This window comes from Monopterus albus, unplaced genomic scaffold (genome assembly GCF_001952655.1).
Source record: "Monopterus albus unplaced genomic scaffold, M_albus_1.0 scaffold17.1, whole genome shotgun sequence".
Classification (NCBI taxonomy): domain Eukaryota; kingdom Metazoa; phylum Chordata; class Actinopteri; order Synbranchiformes; family Synbranchidae; genus Monopterus; species Monopterus albus.
Genome location: NW_018127897.1, coordinates 1,558,459 through 1,575,008, shown reverse-complemented (window position 1 = coordinate 1,575,008; position 16,550 = coordinate 1,558,459). Strand labels below are relative to the sequence as shown.

At 39.3% G+C, this 16,550-nt stretch overlaps 1 protein-coding gene across 11 annotated transcripts in view; it reads right to left on the bottom strand.

The window, feature by feature from the left end:
- Positions 1–16,550, bottom strand: part of celf6 (CUGBP Elav-like family member 6) — a 140,691-nt gene that overhangs the window by 5,124 nt on the left and 119,017 nt on the right. For 9 of the 11 annotated variants that reach the window (XR_002274346.1, XM_020592433.1, XM_020592434.1 and 6 more), the window contains 5 exons: positions 12,807–12,956; positions 11,950–12,012; positions 11,339–11,419; positions 8,223–8,366; positions 3,847–3,996 (listed from right to left, as the gene is read on the bottom strand). Coding sequence is in view for 10 of the 11 variants with exons in the window: in XM_020592433.1 (XP_020448089.1) it covers positions 3,869–3,996; positions 8,223–8,366; positions 11,339–11,419; positions 11,950–12,012; positions 12,807–12,956 (566 nt within the window). In the remaining variant the exon portion in view is untranslated. The remainder of the gene's footprint in view (positions 1–3,846; positions 3,997–8,222; positions 8,367–11,338; positions 11,420–11,949; positions 12,013–12,806; positions 12,957–16,550) is intronic. The other 2 variants (XM_020592436.1, XM_020592442.1) reach the window with 1 other exon arrangement.

Here is a 16,550-nt window from a genome sequence, read left to right as displayed (position 1 = left end):
AGGAGGAGGCTGTTGGATTGGTCTAAAAAATTCTCTCTAACATGTCCATGACCACAGTTTTCACTCCTTTTACAAAAGTTTATCACTGAATTGTAGACACATCTGTGCTCTTCCTGACTGTGGAACTGTGGAAGCAAATGGATTCACAGAAGATGCACAGTGAGCTGCAGAGTGACATGAGGGCCAACCAACTGCCACACTGACTTCTACTGTATGTAAACAGTATTAGGCCGGTGGTCATAATGTTATGCCTGATCGGTGTATAATATCCCTTATAATTCTTTAAACCTATAAACTTGGAGCTTTGGTACAGAGCTGGCCTCAGACACCCCACTAGCATTTATTTTTTCCTGAATGTTTTCATAGGATGGTTCTAGGTATTGGTCTGTTGGTTTTCCTTAAGTCAACAACAGAAACAGTGTAATAACAGAAGAAAAACACAGAGATGGTTTTAACTAGACCAGAGATGAAGGAGGACATGAAAAAAACACACACATGCATAGACACAACACAACACAACACAACACACACACACCCCTGGCAAAGTGACAGAATGTTATTATGAGACATGTCTGCACTTGGAGACATTCTGAGTACATCTCAGTGACCGTCCTGTCATTCACTGCTGCTGCAGGATATTTTCCATTTGTCTTATTGATGTGCTAAATCAAAATCACCCCCCACCTCTCTTCTCAGGGTGTCCACTTTGAAAGCCCCTCTTCAATTAGCAGAGCACAGCCCTATTCAGATGCTATCAGGCAAGGGATAAAGGCAGCATGTATCATTTGTATTGCACACCGCCTTCCATTAATGCCATCTTGTGGCTTTTAAAGAGTCAAAGCTAAAATAAACAAATGGTATTACCATGCTTTTATTTATAGAGGAATATAATCCAGGCTTATGTTATTGTAATGAAATGTTGTCTAGCCAATTGGGTGAAGAGAGCATACATCTATATTATTTTATCACTGGCAGCTGCACTTTGTAACAGATGGGCGATGATTCTTTGAATCAAGCCTGACACTGAGAGATTAGTTGTTATTGAGGGATGGTGCTACTTTAAATAAACCACTTTGTGTGTGTTTGTGAAAGCTCAGATTTTTTAAGGCCCACAAACAAGGGAAAATTGAATATTGAAGCTATCTGGAGGTGACAGATACAGTATAATATGAAAACACTAGCAAGATCTGTAGTTTGCTCTACATTTGTTTGCTCTACATGCTGCAGTGACTCAAATCCGATTCTCCTCATGGATATGTGGACAAACTAAATCCTATTTTCTTTCACAATCCGGGCCACTTGCACAAGTGGTCCTAGATCTGATTCACATCCGATCTCTGACCATGTGACCGCTGTCAGAATGATCAGATTGGAATTCACATGAAATTTTCAACATCTCCCTCCTCTGTGTGTGCACATATCACCTGTCGCCATCATTCAGTGTCAGCCCCTCACAGACTGGTAAAATAGACATGGAGTAGAGCAGGAACACGTACAAGGTCAGTGGAGAGACAAGGACATTTTAGTTTTATTTAATGTTTACGGAGAAGCTTCTAATCGAGCCAGACTGAAAGGAATATATCATAACCAAGCAGTTTTTCAGGGAATTGTGCAATTTGACTGTCACACAATAATGCATCAGTAATTATAATACAATAATATGATACAGAGGAATGTGAAATGTGCCACTCTGCATAATGAGTACCTTTACGTCTAGTACTTTAACTATGTTTAGATGCTAATACTTTTGTACTTTTACATCGAGATGTGTTTCCCCCAACTTGAACCCTACCCTTATCTTAACCATAACCACAGAGGGGGGTTGCTACTAGAAATATGATTTTAAAAGGGGAAACATCCTGACGGGGAAACAGAATCTGACACAAGACCAGAGCTGGATGTCACTGACAAGCATGAATGAACCATGAACAGAAAATGATCAGAGCTTCCAAAAAAGATTAGAATTGAACATTGAGGTCTATAATGTGAATGCAGTGTTTGCGACCAAGAATCATTAAAAAGTTTAAAACAGCAGATAAACATGGCCATATTTCAAAATTATTCTGCAAAGAATGAGCTTAATTTCACTAGGTTAAACTTTTAACTCAAAGTGTATTCAAATATCTCTGTTTTTAATAAACTCTGTTGCTATAAGCATGCATAATTTTTAAATTAACATGTTTATATAGTTGAAAACTTCCTCAAGAGCCACACAACACATTTTCAACACACATGATAATTTTATATTGGCATTTTATAAGGCAAAATATTATAAAAAAAATCTGTCTGCATTATATTTATTTAATTATTTGCATGATGAAAGCCTAAGCAGTGAAAGCTCTCAGTGCCACTTTGCTACAAGGTTACAGTTAATTAAAATGAGATATGAGAGCACATAGTTGTTGAAACTCAAGGAACAAAGGTAGAACAAGTGTTTTCATGTTAAAAATGCCCTGTTCAAAATAACAAAGTTAAAACTAAGATATTCCTCTGCTGTGCTTTTGTTATTTGATAAAATTAGCAAACAAACAATGAAAGAATGAAAAAACAGAGTAGGTCTGTTTTAACTGAGAACAGACTGGTGAAGCATCACTTGAGCTAACCAAATGGTGCTTAGTGGGGTTGCTGCTATTCTCCGTCATTATACAAGCCAGTGCAGTTTGTAGTGTAAGTGCTTTTCCATTAAGCATCTTTTTGTTTATTTTTGTGAGCACAAACTTTTCTTTCAAACATCCTGCATTTACTCATCACACTCATCAGTAGTCTTGTAAACAGCTGTTATAATATAAATCTATTCTCTAATATCATCTCTGTAGAAAGGCTGTACTGAAAGTACCTATAGAGTTTGCTAAGCAACTGACAGAATTCTAATGCCAGGCTATTTTAGGAGAAAAACATTTGCTATCTGGATTTATGAATTTGTGGCTTAACAACTTGCATTGATTCTCAATGCCATCCTGAGTATTTGGGTAATTATGTACAGCTGGGTATTGATGATGTCGGCATTTTTCTCTGGGGTATCATATAGGTACAAATTAGATTCCAAACCCCATGGGAAGCAAAAACAATTCAGTGGAGCAAGGTAATATGACAACAATCTCAAGGTCGATTCTTTGAAGACAGGCTGTGGAGTAGTCTGACACTGTCACAGCTAATATGTTATAAAAACACATGTTGACCTGAACAACAGGTACAAATTTCAAGTTGCATCAAGTGGGAACAGAGTCATAGTGATTAGAGGTCTAAGATTTTTTTTTTTCCCCAAGCTCAACACATTTAATACCAAGCAAGGTAATGTGTGCATTTTGTATTAATCTGTCATACTGATAAGCAAATCAAAGAGTTTTTTAGGCAAATGATGGATAATAGGCTTCTGTTAGTCAAAGACATCTGAAGGTGCCTTGGACATTAAGTGTGCTTCATTTCCTTCTTTGCCCACCTTGTCTTAACGCTGACTGGCTCCCTGGAAATTGTACCTTACGCTTAAAAAAAATGGCCTTCTGTTTTAATTGCAGTCAGAGCTGGATGGAAGAAAAATATAAATTCACTAAATACCAGTGAAATGAAAATGGTATTTCAAGTTATTAAGGATTAAATATGAACATAACATTTTAGTTTATTCTTTTAGAATTGCTAATATACAGAATCATTTAATAATTGCCTTAAAGGTCTAAAAGGTCAATTAAAAACAAGTTTTCTAAGTTTGAATTTTTAAGAATTTTACTGATCTGAGGCAATGCACTGTCACATTCACATTTTTCATAGCAACAGGACTGCAAAACCAGTAACTTTAGTTATTAAGTAGCAAATGGACAATTTGATGGCATGCTATGGGTGTTACTGTACCTGGATATGGACAGCAGACGAGTCAGTAAGGTCGGTTGGCATCCTTTGGCCGCTTTAGCTGTACCTTCAGCCTCTTCATGCCTATCTGAAAGCCGTTCATGGCCTGGATAGCGGCTTGAGCACTGGACGGGTTATCAAAACTCACAAAGCCTGAGACAAGAACACAGAACGGAAGAGAGACAGGGGCAGAGAATAATGGAAGCATGGTGGAGAAAAAGGAACAATACATGAATGAAGAAAAACAACAAGAGATGAAAGAGAAACAGGAAGAAGAGAAAGGGAGAGGGAAAGTTTTGAAAGAAAAAAGAGAGGAGAAGAAGACCCTTTTAAACACTCAACAATGACACAACATTTGTTTTCTCTTTTTCAGCAGATTAATTGAAAATCTCTGAATTAAAAAGATTACATAAAATACCACAAAGGCTAATAACACAGATATTAAAAATCAAACGAAGAAGAGCTATTAGAAACCGGGAGTTTAACTTGAACAAAGAACAATAAAACATGAAAAGGTGTTCAAGGATTAGACAAAAACAAAGGGAGTCTCATGCTGTGTATGGATTTTCAGAGCAAAGCAGTGCCAGTAAATGTTACCTGAGTGTTTGAGCCATGTGGGAGTGGCAGGGCTGAGCGTGTGTGAAGTGTATCTTCATGTACACATGTGACTAGGCATGAATCTGAGTAAAGGGCCCGGAGATTTTGACGAGATGCTAGGAATAACGTATGTAGGGCGGAGGTGCCCGCTGCTCTGAGTTATCACCTGGGTGTCAAGGCGGAATGAACCCACAGCTTTCCACACCAGGACTCCTTACTTGCTCTTATCAGACACCTCTGTGATTGACGGCCCGAATTTTCCACCAGCCACCTGATTTGATCACACCGCTATGGGTCCAATTTAATTTGGAGGGAGAGGGCAGGCTTTTGTCAGTGTGGCTGAGATAAGGCTTGTGCTTTTACAAACCCTTTAAACAAACTGAGCAGGGAAGGGCCTGTCACTTGGCAGTGATCCCCCTCCCAATCCTACAAACACACACACACACACACACACAATCCCCGGCTTTAATGAATCTCCATACCTCACATTTACCTCCACATGGCAAAATGTGATAGGATGCTGGGGGTTAAAGTCCAAAGGAAGGAAACAAAGAGTGCACTGAAAACTTTAAGCTGGAACCTATGCATATTCGAAAACCATAGCAGATTCGGAACATGTTTTCAGTTTCAGCTGTTTCCTTGTGACAAAGTAACTGGCTGATGTTTCATTTCTTTGATGTAGCGCTGACTGTGTGGAGCTGTGCAGCTCAATACCCTGAGCACTAGTAGTGTTTGAGGTATGACTCTCACTGCAGCCATCCATATCAGCAGAATGTCGGAATGCAATGTATCGTTATACATTTTTAATAAAAACACACAAAGTTGCAGACGATGGGGGAAAACAAGTGGAGGACCAGGTTGAGCAGCTGCAAATGTTGCAGTATTTAATTTTTATATTGCCCTAAAAAAGTTGCTCTGTCATGATTCTGTGCACTAATGCTGTTTGAAAACCTGTTTCTGCACCACATAGAGGGGTGGCTGTATTCTAGAGATGAGCTCCTGGTTCAGATAGTCTTGTAGGCTGGGAAAATCAATGTACCCTGCTCTGCTAACTACAACTCGACCCCCTTTGAACAAGTTACTCAACCTCCGGTGATTCACTGAAGCTGCTTAGTTGTCAGAGGTTGTCTTGGGAAGCTCTGACACTGAAAACCTTACAGTTTTAATACATTTTTTGTGATGATTATTTGACATTTACAAATGTTGGGTGAAGATTTGCTTGTCCATTTGTAAAAAGATATGGATTTACAGTGCCTGTTAAAGACTGTTTAAAAGTGTAAATTCATTCTTTTTTAGCTATGTGTGTCATTCCATTCTTGAAAGGCCTTTTGAAATTCATTTTCATGATAAATCCAGCTATTTCCTCTTAACAAGGTAGGCTTTGATAAGTCTTAAAATTCGATATTGAGAGAGTGGATTAAGACAAGTATAACCTCCATAGAGTCCCAGGTTAAATTAAACACAAATATATAGATCCTCACCTACGAATGACTGAATACTCAGAGACATGCTGCTTAAGTTGACTGGTGACTAAATTGCCCGTGGGAGTGTGTGGTTATTTGTCTACATGTCAGCCCTGTGATACACTGGCAACCTGTCCAGGGTGTACGCCGCCTCTTGCCCAATCTCATGTTATGTTAAAAAGTAAAAAGTTGCCTCACCTGAGATGACACAGCAGTTTCCATAACCTGTGTCACTTATCACCTTTTTGCAATTACTTCATTCGCAATATTTTATAAATGTCCTGGATCCTTCTTCATCTCACCTGCACACGTGTTTAAAATCACACCCCTTCACACCTGCACACGTGTCTAAAATCACACCCCTTCACATATACTTGTATCCATTTCATTCACATCACTAAACTAAACAGACATCAGTTTGAACTGGCAATGATATGTTCCTTAAGAGTATACTCCAAATGTTACTCCAGAGATACATCTTTTATAAGAATATGCTTTGAGTACTCCTCCAGTGACCTTTTCATCATATTCACATTTTCAGGCGTTTCTGTAAACACTCCATCTCAAAGAGTGATGTCTGATTATCTCCCCTCAAAACCCCAAAATGTAGTTTATCTGTCTTGTAACAAAATCAGGCCATGCACATATAGCTGGTTTTGATAAAACACACACAAATTCACAGTCTGCCAAGGTGATCACTATGCTAAAACTATTTCATTTAAAATGATTGATAATTCTAAATGTTGGACATACTGTGATTACTAAGATATTTTTAATATGGGGCTTCTTAAAATATATAAATTGTTGCACTTGTATTCAGATGTTGAGTTGAAGGTAATATTTCCTGTCTTTTTCAAATGTTTTAATTAGATAATGAAGATAGTGTTGTGCTGTCCAATGGACAGTGGGAAAAATTAAAATCTAGGTTACTCAAATGCTGACATGCCTACTGGGATGCTGATCTTATAGTTATGAATAATTAGCTTGTCTTAGTCATTTTTCATTTTTCTCCTGTTTGAATACACGTGACTGAGCATTAGAACTGTTCTCTTCAACCCACAGTAATGTTGTTAGCTTTAGGTTAGTTTGCCTGCACTTGCTATCCATCACTGCAGTGTTTTGAATATTTGAGTAGATATTTTTTAACACAAGTGAGAGCAAGGCTATTTTTTGTACATTATTTTGACATTGGATAATTAATCAGCCCATCCATCTGTCTGTTTTCTACACTTTTGCAGTTTAGATACACATACACAAAAGTCTACAGTGCCCATAAACCATATCATCAAGGCTAAACTCACATTTTAAAATGAAGGGTTGCACGTTCTTGTAGGCCTAATAACTTATCCCCTTTAATGCACTGCATCTTCTGCCTAATTTGTTAATGTCTTACAAAAGAGCCCTGGGGCGTCTGCTATAAAAAGGAGGGAGACATGAGTGAAAAAACCCACAAAAGAATCATGAGTTAAATTGCTGTTTTTCAGTCAAGATCTTAATTACCAGCCACGGAAAATAAGCCAGTGAGATTTATGAGGTCACCGCCCCTTTGTCCTTCCCCCTTGTTGACAGACAGATAGTGATAGCATGTGGCATATGCTTAGAAGGGAACACACACACAGAGAGACAGAGAGACCATCCTCAGGTGGACAGGACAGAGAGAAGGAGAAAGCCTCATAGACATGCCTTGTTGAAGAGAAACTGAAAGAAAGCCAATGCTGAGAGTCTCTCGCGCTCTCTTCTGCCTGTCTCCTGGGTGCTGCTGTCCAACTGAATCAACAGCAAGGCCCACACCAGTCTATTATTATCTCTTTAAGCCCATGGATTCCACCTGCACTGCCTCCACCCTGATGAACTGGTTTGCTGTGTGGGAGGCAAGAGAAGAGGAAGGGAGGGATTAAGGTGGATGGTGCTGGGTTGCCCAGCTGGAAGACTGAAGGGTCTGGGAAAATGCTTTTCTCATGGATAAAGGAGGCTGGGAATGATAACCAAATGGATACAGACCATGTTAGGATTGTGGAGGGATCTTTGGGTCAGCCGCTGGAGGAGATTCATGGTGGTGGTAGTGTGTGTGTGTTGGGGGGGTGTCTGTGTGATATTAGCTGACTAGGGCACCTGCCTGCTCCCATCCCCTCTCCCTCCTCACCCCTTACTCAGTGGCATTTAATGCTACCTTTAAAAAGTGAATGCCAACTTGACTGGGTTAGACACTAGACATAAAAGCTACAACAAACACTAATTACTGGAAAGCACCAAACACAGTCACCACAGAAGTTTGTTCACCTCAGTTTTTGTCTGTTTTTACCATCTTTTTTGACTCACCGAAACATTTGCTTTGATTGGTCGCTCGGTCCACAAAGACTTTGGCGGAGATGACGTTCCCAAAAGGCAGGAACATTTGCATGAGCTCCGCATCTCCGAACTCCTGGGGCAGGTGATAAATAAACAGGTTGCAACCTTCTGGCCCTGGTGAGGAGAGAAAGACAACAGTAGGGTTACTTAGGAGTATAAACAAGAGATGCCCAGTGAAAGAGAGAGAGAGACTGATCGTAATAACATAGATGAGGAATGCCTCAATGAAGCAATCAAGACAATAATCCAAGCAACACAGGAGCCATGTAAACACCACATTCTGGCTACATTATCTGTTGTGTTATCTGTTGGCATCTCATTTTTAAGCTCTCACACAGGTTGATTGGTCAGCTCTTTTACTGGTTTCCATATGTATCCTCCAAAGAGCCCCATTTCACATAATAGCTGGGCAGATAGGTGGTGATTCATGTGATATTTATAAAATGTTCTGGCAATAACAGCATACATGAAACCCGCCACTGATGAGCAATAATAGGACAAGTAAAAGAGAAAAACAATCAGAGATAACAGGAGGAAGAAAAAATGTAGAGAGGTTGATTAAAAGAAAATAAGATTTTTCTGGTTGTGTTGAGAAACAGTGAGACAGAGAAAGACAGAGCGGAGGAGGTGGAGGAAGCAGGGCATACATTAAGACATAAGCCAAGTTTTTGCCCCAATTACTGTGTGACAGTAAGACCGTCTTCCATTCTCTCTCCATCCCTCCACACTTATCCACCCAGCTGCCACATAATGTGCAGGACAATCTGGATAAAGGAAGGAATGAACTGGAGAGAGACAGCAAGAGAGAGATGGATCCATGGATGCAGAGACAGAGAGAGAGAGAGAGAGATGTGGTGGACTCGAGGACAGCATGCTTGCAGCTGGCTGCCTGGCTAGCATTTTCTCCTGTCTCATTGCTCAGGGTGATAGCATGACGAGATGAGACTGGAACTGGTGAGAAGGCTGATAAGAGGGCTGCAGCGCTGGCTGGCTGTAGTGCCGTTAAGCACAGGCAAGATAGAGGACACACACACACATATACAGTATATACATAGGTTGACAGAGGGGCTGAATCTTAGTTCTGTTTATTTAGGTGTCTTACTCATGCTTTGAAAAATAGTCATTTGTTCACTGTGGGGAAGTTCTAAGATGCAAAGTGCAAAATGCTGGTTGCATTATTTGTACCAGACACAAGGTTGGATGACTTGGCCACATGGCTTTGGATGAGAAGTACATTTGTATGATTCTCATATGCAAAATTTATCTAGCTTTTTTAAAGCAGACCATCACCAAATTTTGCACATCAGTGTACAGCTCTCGGGGAGTACAACTTCAAAAACTGTCAGAGTTGCACTGTGGGTAATGGAGATGCCAGCTGTTGACAGAAAGGAAGAATGATGGGAAAAACATATCTCTGGTTTTGCCGCACTGATTTTGATACTTTTTTGTGTGTTTTTGGTCCTTTATGAAAGTGAATACATATTATGTGTCTCTCAACACTAAAATTTCAAAAATAAGTTTTGAAATTTGAGTGATTAACAATAATAACATATGCAGGCACAGCTAAACATTATCTTTCTGTTTTTAACATTTGATGTCAAGTCAAACAACCACTGATGTATTGATCTGAAGCTATGCTGTCTTCACCTAAATTATTACACTTGCATTACATTTGGTGGTGATGCACTTTGCCCATTACTTTGCATATAAGACTTGTTATTGCCAGCATGGACATATTTGCTATCAGTGGCATGAAACATGAGCATGGTCGTTACCCTTAAATTCTCTCTGTAGGATAAACTATGCTCTTATTAATTTACTGCAGTAATTAAAAGTTGAGGCATTTTTAGTTTTTAGCATTTGACTGCCTTTCATTACTTTGGGCATACAAAGCATTGATATTTGCTGTGCCAGGATGTGCTGCGGTACGGTACCGTTATCTAACACGTTGCTGTGCTGCCTAGCTGAAGTGAAAAGGACACTTATTTTCAAAAAGAACAGTAAAAATTTGTCTAGTTAAAATTATATTTTTTGATTTGGGAAGATTTTCTCTGTTGTTACACACAGAGACATGGACTGATAGGATGTATTATTGAATTTTATAGCTTTAAGTGGGAGGTTGAACCAAAGGTTTGACTGTGCCTGTGAATTCAGGTTTATGAGTCTCTTGTTAAATGGCAGGACTGCAGACTGTGGCAGTGGACTGGGACAGACTGGGAGAGCAGCCAAAACCCAGAGGAGGCCAGAACTCCGACAGGCCATTGGCACAACCAAGAATAGCTGTATGTGTGTTTGCCTTTGTGCATGTACAGTAGATTTGTCTCTGTTTGTGTTAGCATTATCATGACTCCTATAACCCTTGCCACTTATTAAAATGTTCCAAGGTAGCAATGAGAGATGAGATAGTTATAACAATTGTGTTTTATTTTTGTATGTGTCTAAAAGTATGCCTCCATGTAAAACAAATAAGCTGACATATGAGGATAAGTTTGTGTGTGTCTACACTTTATTCATAGTTCTGCACTGTGACCCTGGCATACACTCACACTACTGAAAAATGCAAACATAAACTATATTTTCCTCCAGGCAGTGCTGGAAACACTTAATTTCAGAGTTCCTATATTGAATATTCATGCCACTCTACGCTGTCTCATACAATCATATAGATGAATAATTGAGACTGACGAATGGTGTCGAAAAGAAAGATTTGCCATCACAGTATATCCTAGGCTTTATTACATCTGATGCTGTGGCATAAGAACGAACACTACACTAGCAATGGTAATAAATGATTATGCATGCAGCTAATTAATCTGATGAATATTTATAACCACTTAAACACATTGTAATGGACTGATTAAGCAGTCCAATGCTGTGAGTTTGAATTAGTGCAGTTTTTGAATAATGACAGAGTAACTTTCCATCTCAACGCTAATGTTCTTCTCTTTAAATGGGGAGCCTTTTTCTCACATTTTCCCCAGCCAGCTTTTCCCTCCCTCGCTAATTCAAAGCAGCGCAGCTACATTAGAATGGAACATGGCAATTATCACCTTTTATCTTGGGTGGGCGCGCTTGCTCACTCTTACCTTCTCTCTGTTGCTGGGGAATGATGGTTGGTTGCTGGGGGAACGCTTGGCTGATTGGCGCATAGGCGGCAGGGTAGGCTGCTGTTGCAAAGAAAGAACCAGAGTGGAATTTTTCTCCATTTTCATATTTGACATAACAAAACTCAAATCATTATTCCATTATTAGTTTGTGTCCTCTAGACATTGCATAAATAAATTGCATTATGACTGGGAGCCTGGGCTCATTTGGCTGGTGGATCACTACACAAGGAGCATGGCTAAAGGGGAGTGGAGTGCAGTTCAACTATGCAGAGGCACAAAGAAAGAAAGACTTACACCATGTTAATAAGAGCTGATGTCAGGCGAAAGGAAGTGGTTATGAGAGGTCTGTCATCTCTTATGTAGGAGGCTATGGCAGGTTCAGATCCTCAGCTCTTGGCATACTTTTGGAATCAAGATTTTTGTGGGGGTGTATAAATAAGTCAAGTAAAAATTATTTTGCATTCCTAATATAAAGTAGCCTCATCCAGAAAGAAATTGGCTGGTCGTCTGCTGTCTCTACTTGTCATAGGGGAAGGAAAAGGACACATGGAGGAAGTGGGAGAGTAGAGGAGACAGGAGAAATGGATCACCTGCGTAATGTTGGATGCCAGCATAAGCTTGTGGGAGAGGGTCAGTCACCGTTGGACTCTGTGCTGCAAAGAGACAAAACAAGAGACAGAGAAGGGGTGACAAAGAGGAAAACAAAAGCAAAACAAAGAGAGGATGTTGAAGACAAACACAGACAAAGAAGACAGAGAATATGTTAAAGACCAAGACAGAAATTGGCTTAGGTGTAGAGAGCCATCAGGGGGTGCGATCACACAGAGTGTGGGAGAAATATGGATTGTCATACCACTCAGTTCTTCAAAATGCCTGTTTGCCCCAGATGTTTGCATCAAATATTAACAGCATGCCAAACAAACCACTTTGTAGTTCATTACAGTTGCAGCTGCCTTTGCATAATGCAGAAACAGGGAGTGTGTGTCTGTCAGTTCTTCAGGAATCAGCCCCAGACAACATTAAGAAGCTGAGGATGGGCTGAGACACATCAAATTAACCATAATGGACTGATGGATGAATTGATGGATTCATCCTGATACTGGGGCTGACTGCTCAGAAATCTGCCAAAGACCCTGCTGATTGACCCTCAAGCTTTAAACGCTTCAGTTCAAATCAGAAAAAGACATCATGAGAGTGTGAAGTGAAAAGGACTCTTGTTAACTTTTAACAGTACCATGTGATGTGATTCAGCTGAACTTGCATCGTGGCAATTAGGTGATGTTCTCATTCAGATCAAGTACAACACTAGAATAATCAAACATTCACAGATCACTATCAGTACAAGCATCTAATCGTAACAAGTGTCGGGGTCAGAGCAACTGTCTTATCACAGTAGATGTTACCAATATGTCTCATGTTTCTTTCATGTAAACCTTTATTGGCTCACCTGGGTAAGGATGAATACCATTGGTATAGATGGGCTCAGAGGTGGGCTGCCCGTTGCTTTGAGGCGGGAGGGCACTGAATCCATTGACCCCGATTGGGGTGGCTATGCTGGGCACGGCTGTGGCAGAGATACCTGGGGGTGTGCTGGTGCCTGCAAATAGAGTCATTATGTAAATTGCACAATGCACACACTTGAAAACAGGGGAACAAGAGAAGTCTGTTTTGTACTAAAATGTACATTTCCTCACAAATATTAGGCTAAAGTGTGATAGGAAACTAATAGATCCTCATGGACCTATTAGTTTGATTTGATTAGATTAGATTTGATTTTAATTTGGTACCAACTGGTACCAAATCAGCTAAAGATACAGTTACTGAAGTCAGTAACAATAATCTGTATAGGTAGTACTCATACACTACCACAATGAAAAATAATATTCTTCTAATTACCTCTCCTGCATGTGGTGATATTCCAGGTCTGTCACCTTGTCAGTGTCCTTTTGCACTGATGGATTTTTGTTTTATTTTTCTAATGCAGGTGAAGGACATTTAAGTCATGTAGGATTATGTTTGATAGACATTGGTATATGTAGGCCTGTGGATTACAAATGCCAGGTACAGCATCGAGCCACTTTATTTAATACATTTGCTGTGACCCTGCCTTCAGGTGGCCTGCCTACTTAGTGTCAAGCCATCAAAGCTCCTCATGATGAGGGTCACACTGGGGTCCAGGATTATCTCACACAGATCTTTGCTCTTATATTGTATAAGCCAAGGACTCTGCGTCCAAAGTCATGGGATTGGCTGTGTTCCCAGAAAACACATGCCATCACACAGGCACAGAGGGAGAGAGTGACAGAAATAATGAGAGAGAGGGAGGCGAGAGAGACTGTAATGCGGCTGCCAATGTGCGTCAAAGACTGTTGTACATCTCCCATCATGCCTTACTCAACACAAGGCCTCACGTTCTTTAATTCAACACAATGTCTGCTTCAGCCCAGAAAATGGAGCCTACATCTTAAAAAATGTAACAAGGGCAAATGCAGAAAGGCCTTGAATGAATATATTACTACTGCTTCTATAATTCTTGCTAATGATGAAAATATCCCTGGCTGGCAGTGAGAAATGGAGAAGTCCTGCACGCATGTGTTAGTGTATGTGCTATGCACCTGGTATTATTCACATTATGAGGACTGTAACTGTTTACACACTCACATTGTGGGGACTATGGCTTCCTCGTGGGTTTGTGTAAATCATAGAATTTCAGGACGAATGACTTTGTTTAAGGTTAGGGTTAGGTTAAAATCAGTGTTAATTTTGTTAACAAAAACTATGATGAAAAAAAGGACTCACCGGGTCTTTGGATTTACACAAATTATGCTAGTATATGCAACGCAATTCGTTCATATTTCCTCTGTTAACATAATTCAAACAAGTTAACCCCTAAAGAAAATTATGCTGGTTTTGCACATTATCAGTGTGTGGGACCGATGTACACATTGCAATCAAGTAAATCCAACAAATCTTTTTTTTTCAGTGTATGATGAAAAATATTCATTGGTGACCTATTTTTCAAGATGGAAATGAAACTAAAACTAAATAAAAAGTAACATTTGATAAGGAGAACTATGATGAAATGCTTTATATTTTTTCGTCAACTTATTAAAAAGTAAATAATAATGTGAAAGACAGACGAATGAAGTAATTTAACAACCTCCCGCACCTGTAGAATCACAAACTGAAGCTTCTGATCAGTAAAATTGTTTCCTCCACCGGCTAAATTATCTCTTGTTTAGGAGTTGAATTAGCCGCTTGATGTGTTTCACTACTACGACATTCTGTCACTGGCATTAGCACTTTTTTAGAAGAAACTGGTTTATTAATCATATTAATCTACAATCCAGAGAATTGTGCACAATATTTGCCGGGACACACTAGGAAAATGCAGCAGCACGCCATATGAAACGGTAAGATAATTTAATATAAAACACTGTCGATGTACTGTAGATGTAACGTCAATATTCCTTTCAGTCAGATATCTCTTGTGTTGCTATCAGTCAGTTCCAGGATTAATATGGGCAGTCAACCATCAATCGTTCTTTAAATGTTCACTGCAAAGATCTCACTATTTTAATGTTATCTGACACATTAGCATCACCTCTCAAGCTGAACCCCCTGAAGAGGGAAATGGAAGTTTAAATTCTACAAAGCAGAGGGACACTGTGTGAATAAAACACTGCTTTCCACAAACCTTACGACTGATGGGAACAACATATGTAACCATGGTAATTGTATACAACCATGATGAAGATTAATCCTACAGTATATATTAAAAATGCAGTTAAAACATAATGAAAACTAGACTAAAATGTATTTAGTGTTTATTGACTAACACTAGACTAAAACTAACAAAAATGAAAAGGCTAAAATTTGAATAAAACTAATGTTCATTTTGTCAAAAGACTAAGACTAAAACGAAATCAAATTCAGGTGTCAAAATTAACACCAATTAAAGGCTGGGTGATATGACCAAAAAATGTTATCTATCTTTTTTATTTTTTATCAGTTTTATGGATGATTCATGATTGTAATCACTGTTTTTTTCTGTCTGCATGAACTTAAGATAAATCATGATTCAAAAATAGATTTTTTAATTAAAATTATATGCCACTCCCCAGTAACTAGGGCCATACAGTATGTGCAGCTGTTGTCCTTTTACATTTGTTACACATTGTAAAGAATAACAGTAGGAACAGCTGTGCAGATTGATCAAAAAGCAGCACTTGAAAGGTGTCGCTATGCATTATTTATTACAAATAAAAATAATTTTAAATAAAGTCAACTACCACTGGTGGTCAGTGACTGGAGAAATATATGTGAAACAAGTTTAAGAGCTGCCCACAGATAAAGAGCAAATGTTTTTTTGTGCTGCCACTGCCACATGCTGTTTGAATAAAGGTTTTACAAACTTCACACAGTGTGGTGGTCTGTTCCATAGTGGACCTTGCAAAACTGAACCATTTCCATATTACTGAGGTAACATGACTACATTTCTTTAGTATTATTTTGTGGTCTCTAGGTCCTGTGGCCGCCATTACTCAAGCACGTTTACTAGCAAAGCTCACACCTACTGTACAGTAAGGACTAGAGTTGGGCAAGTAGTGGTTGTTGTTTAATGTAAAGTCCCTGTGAGGAATGAAAACAAACGTGTGTGTGTGTGTGTATGTGTGCACATGCACTGTGGGGAGTGAAACCTGTTAACACACTCAGAGTGTGGGGACTCTGTAAATCATTGGGTGAATCCCAAGTTTCTTGTATGCATCCATTATTTCATCATTTATGCCTTTTCTTTGTGTTTTAACGCTGCCCATGTGAAATGCAAGGAAAAAATGGACAAAAGAATCAAGGAAACATGAGACATTCTTTTCTATGATTCTTCATATGTAGTCTTCAATCATCCAGTGATTTCTAAAAAAGGGGCGTGTAGGTCCATAAATGACCATGAAGGATGGTCTCATGTATCATTGCTCATGGCTACTCCAGGAGCCCCTTCACTCTTTGATTCTGGCTCCTTGGTGTAGATATACAGAGAGGAACAGAAGTATTTGAACACCCTGCAATTTTGCAAGTTCTCCCACTTAGAAATCATGGAGGGGTCTGAAATTCACATTGTAGGTGCATTCCCACTCTGAGAGACAGAATTAAAAAAACATTTCAGGAAATCACATTGTATGATTTTTAAAGA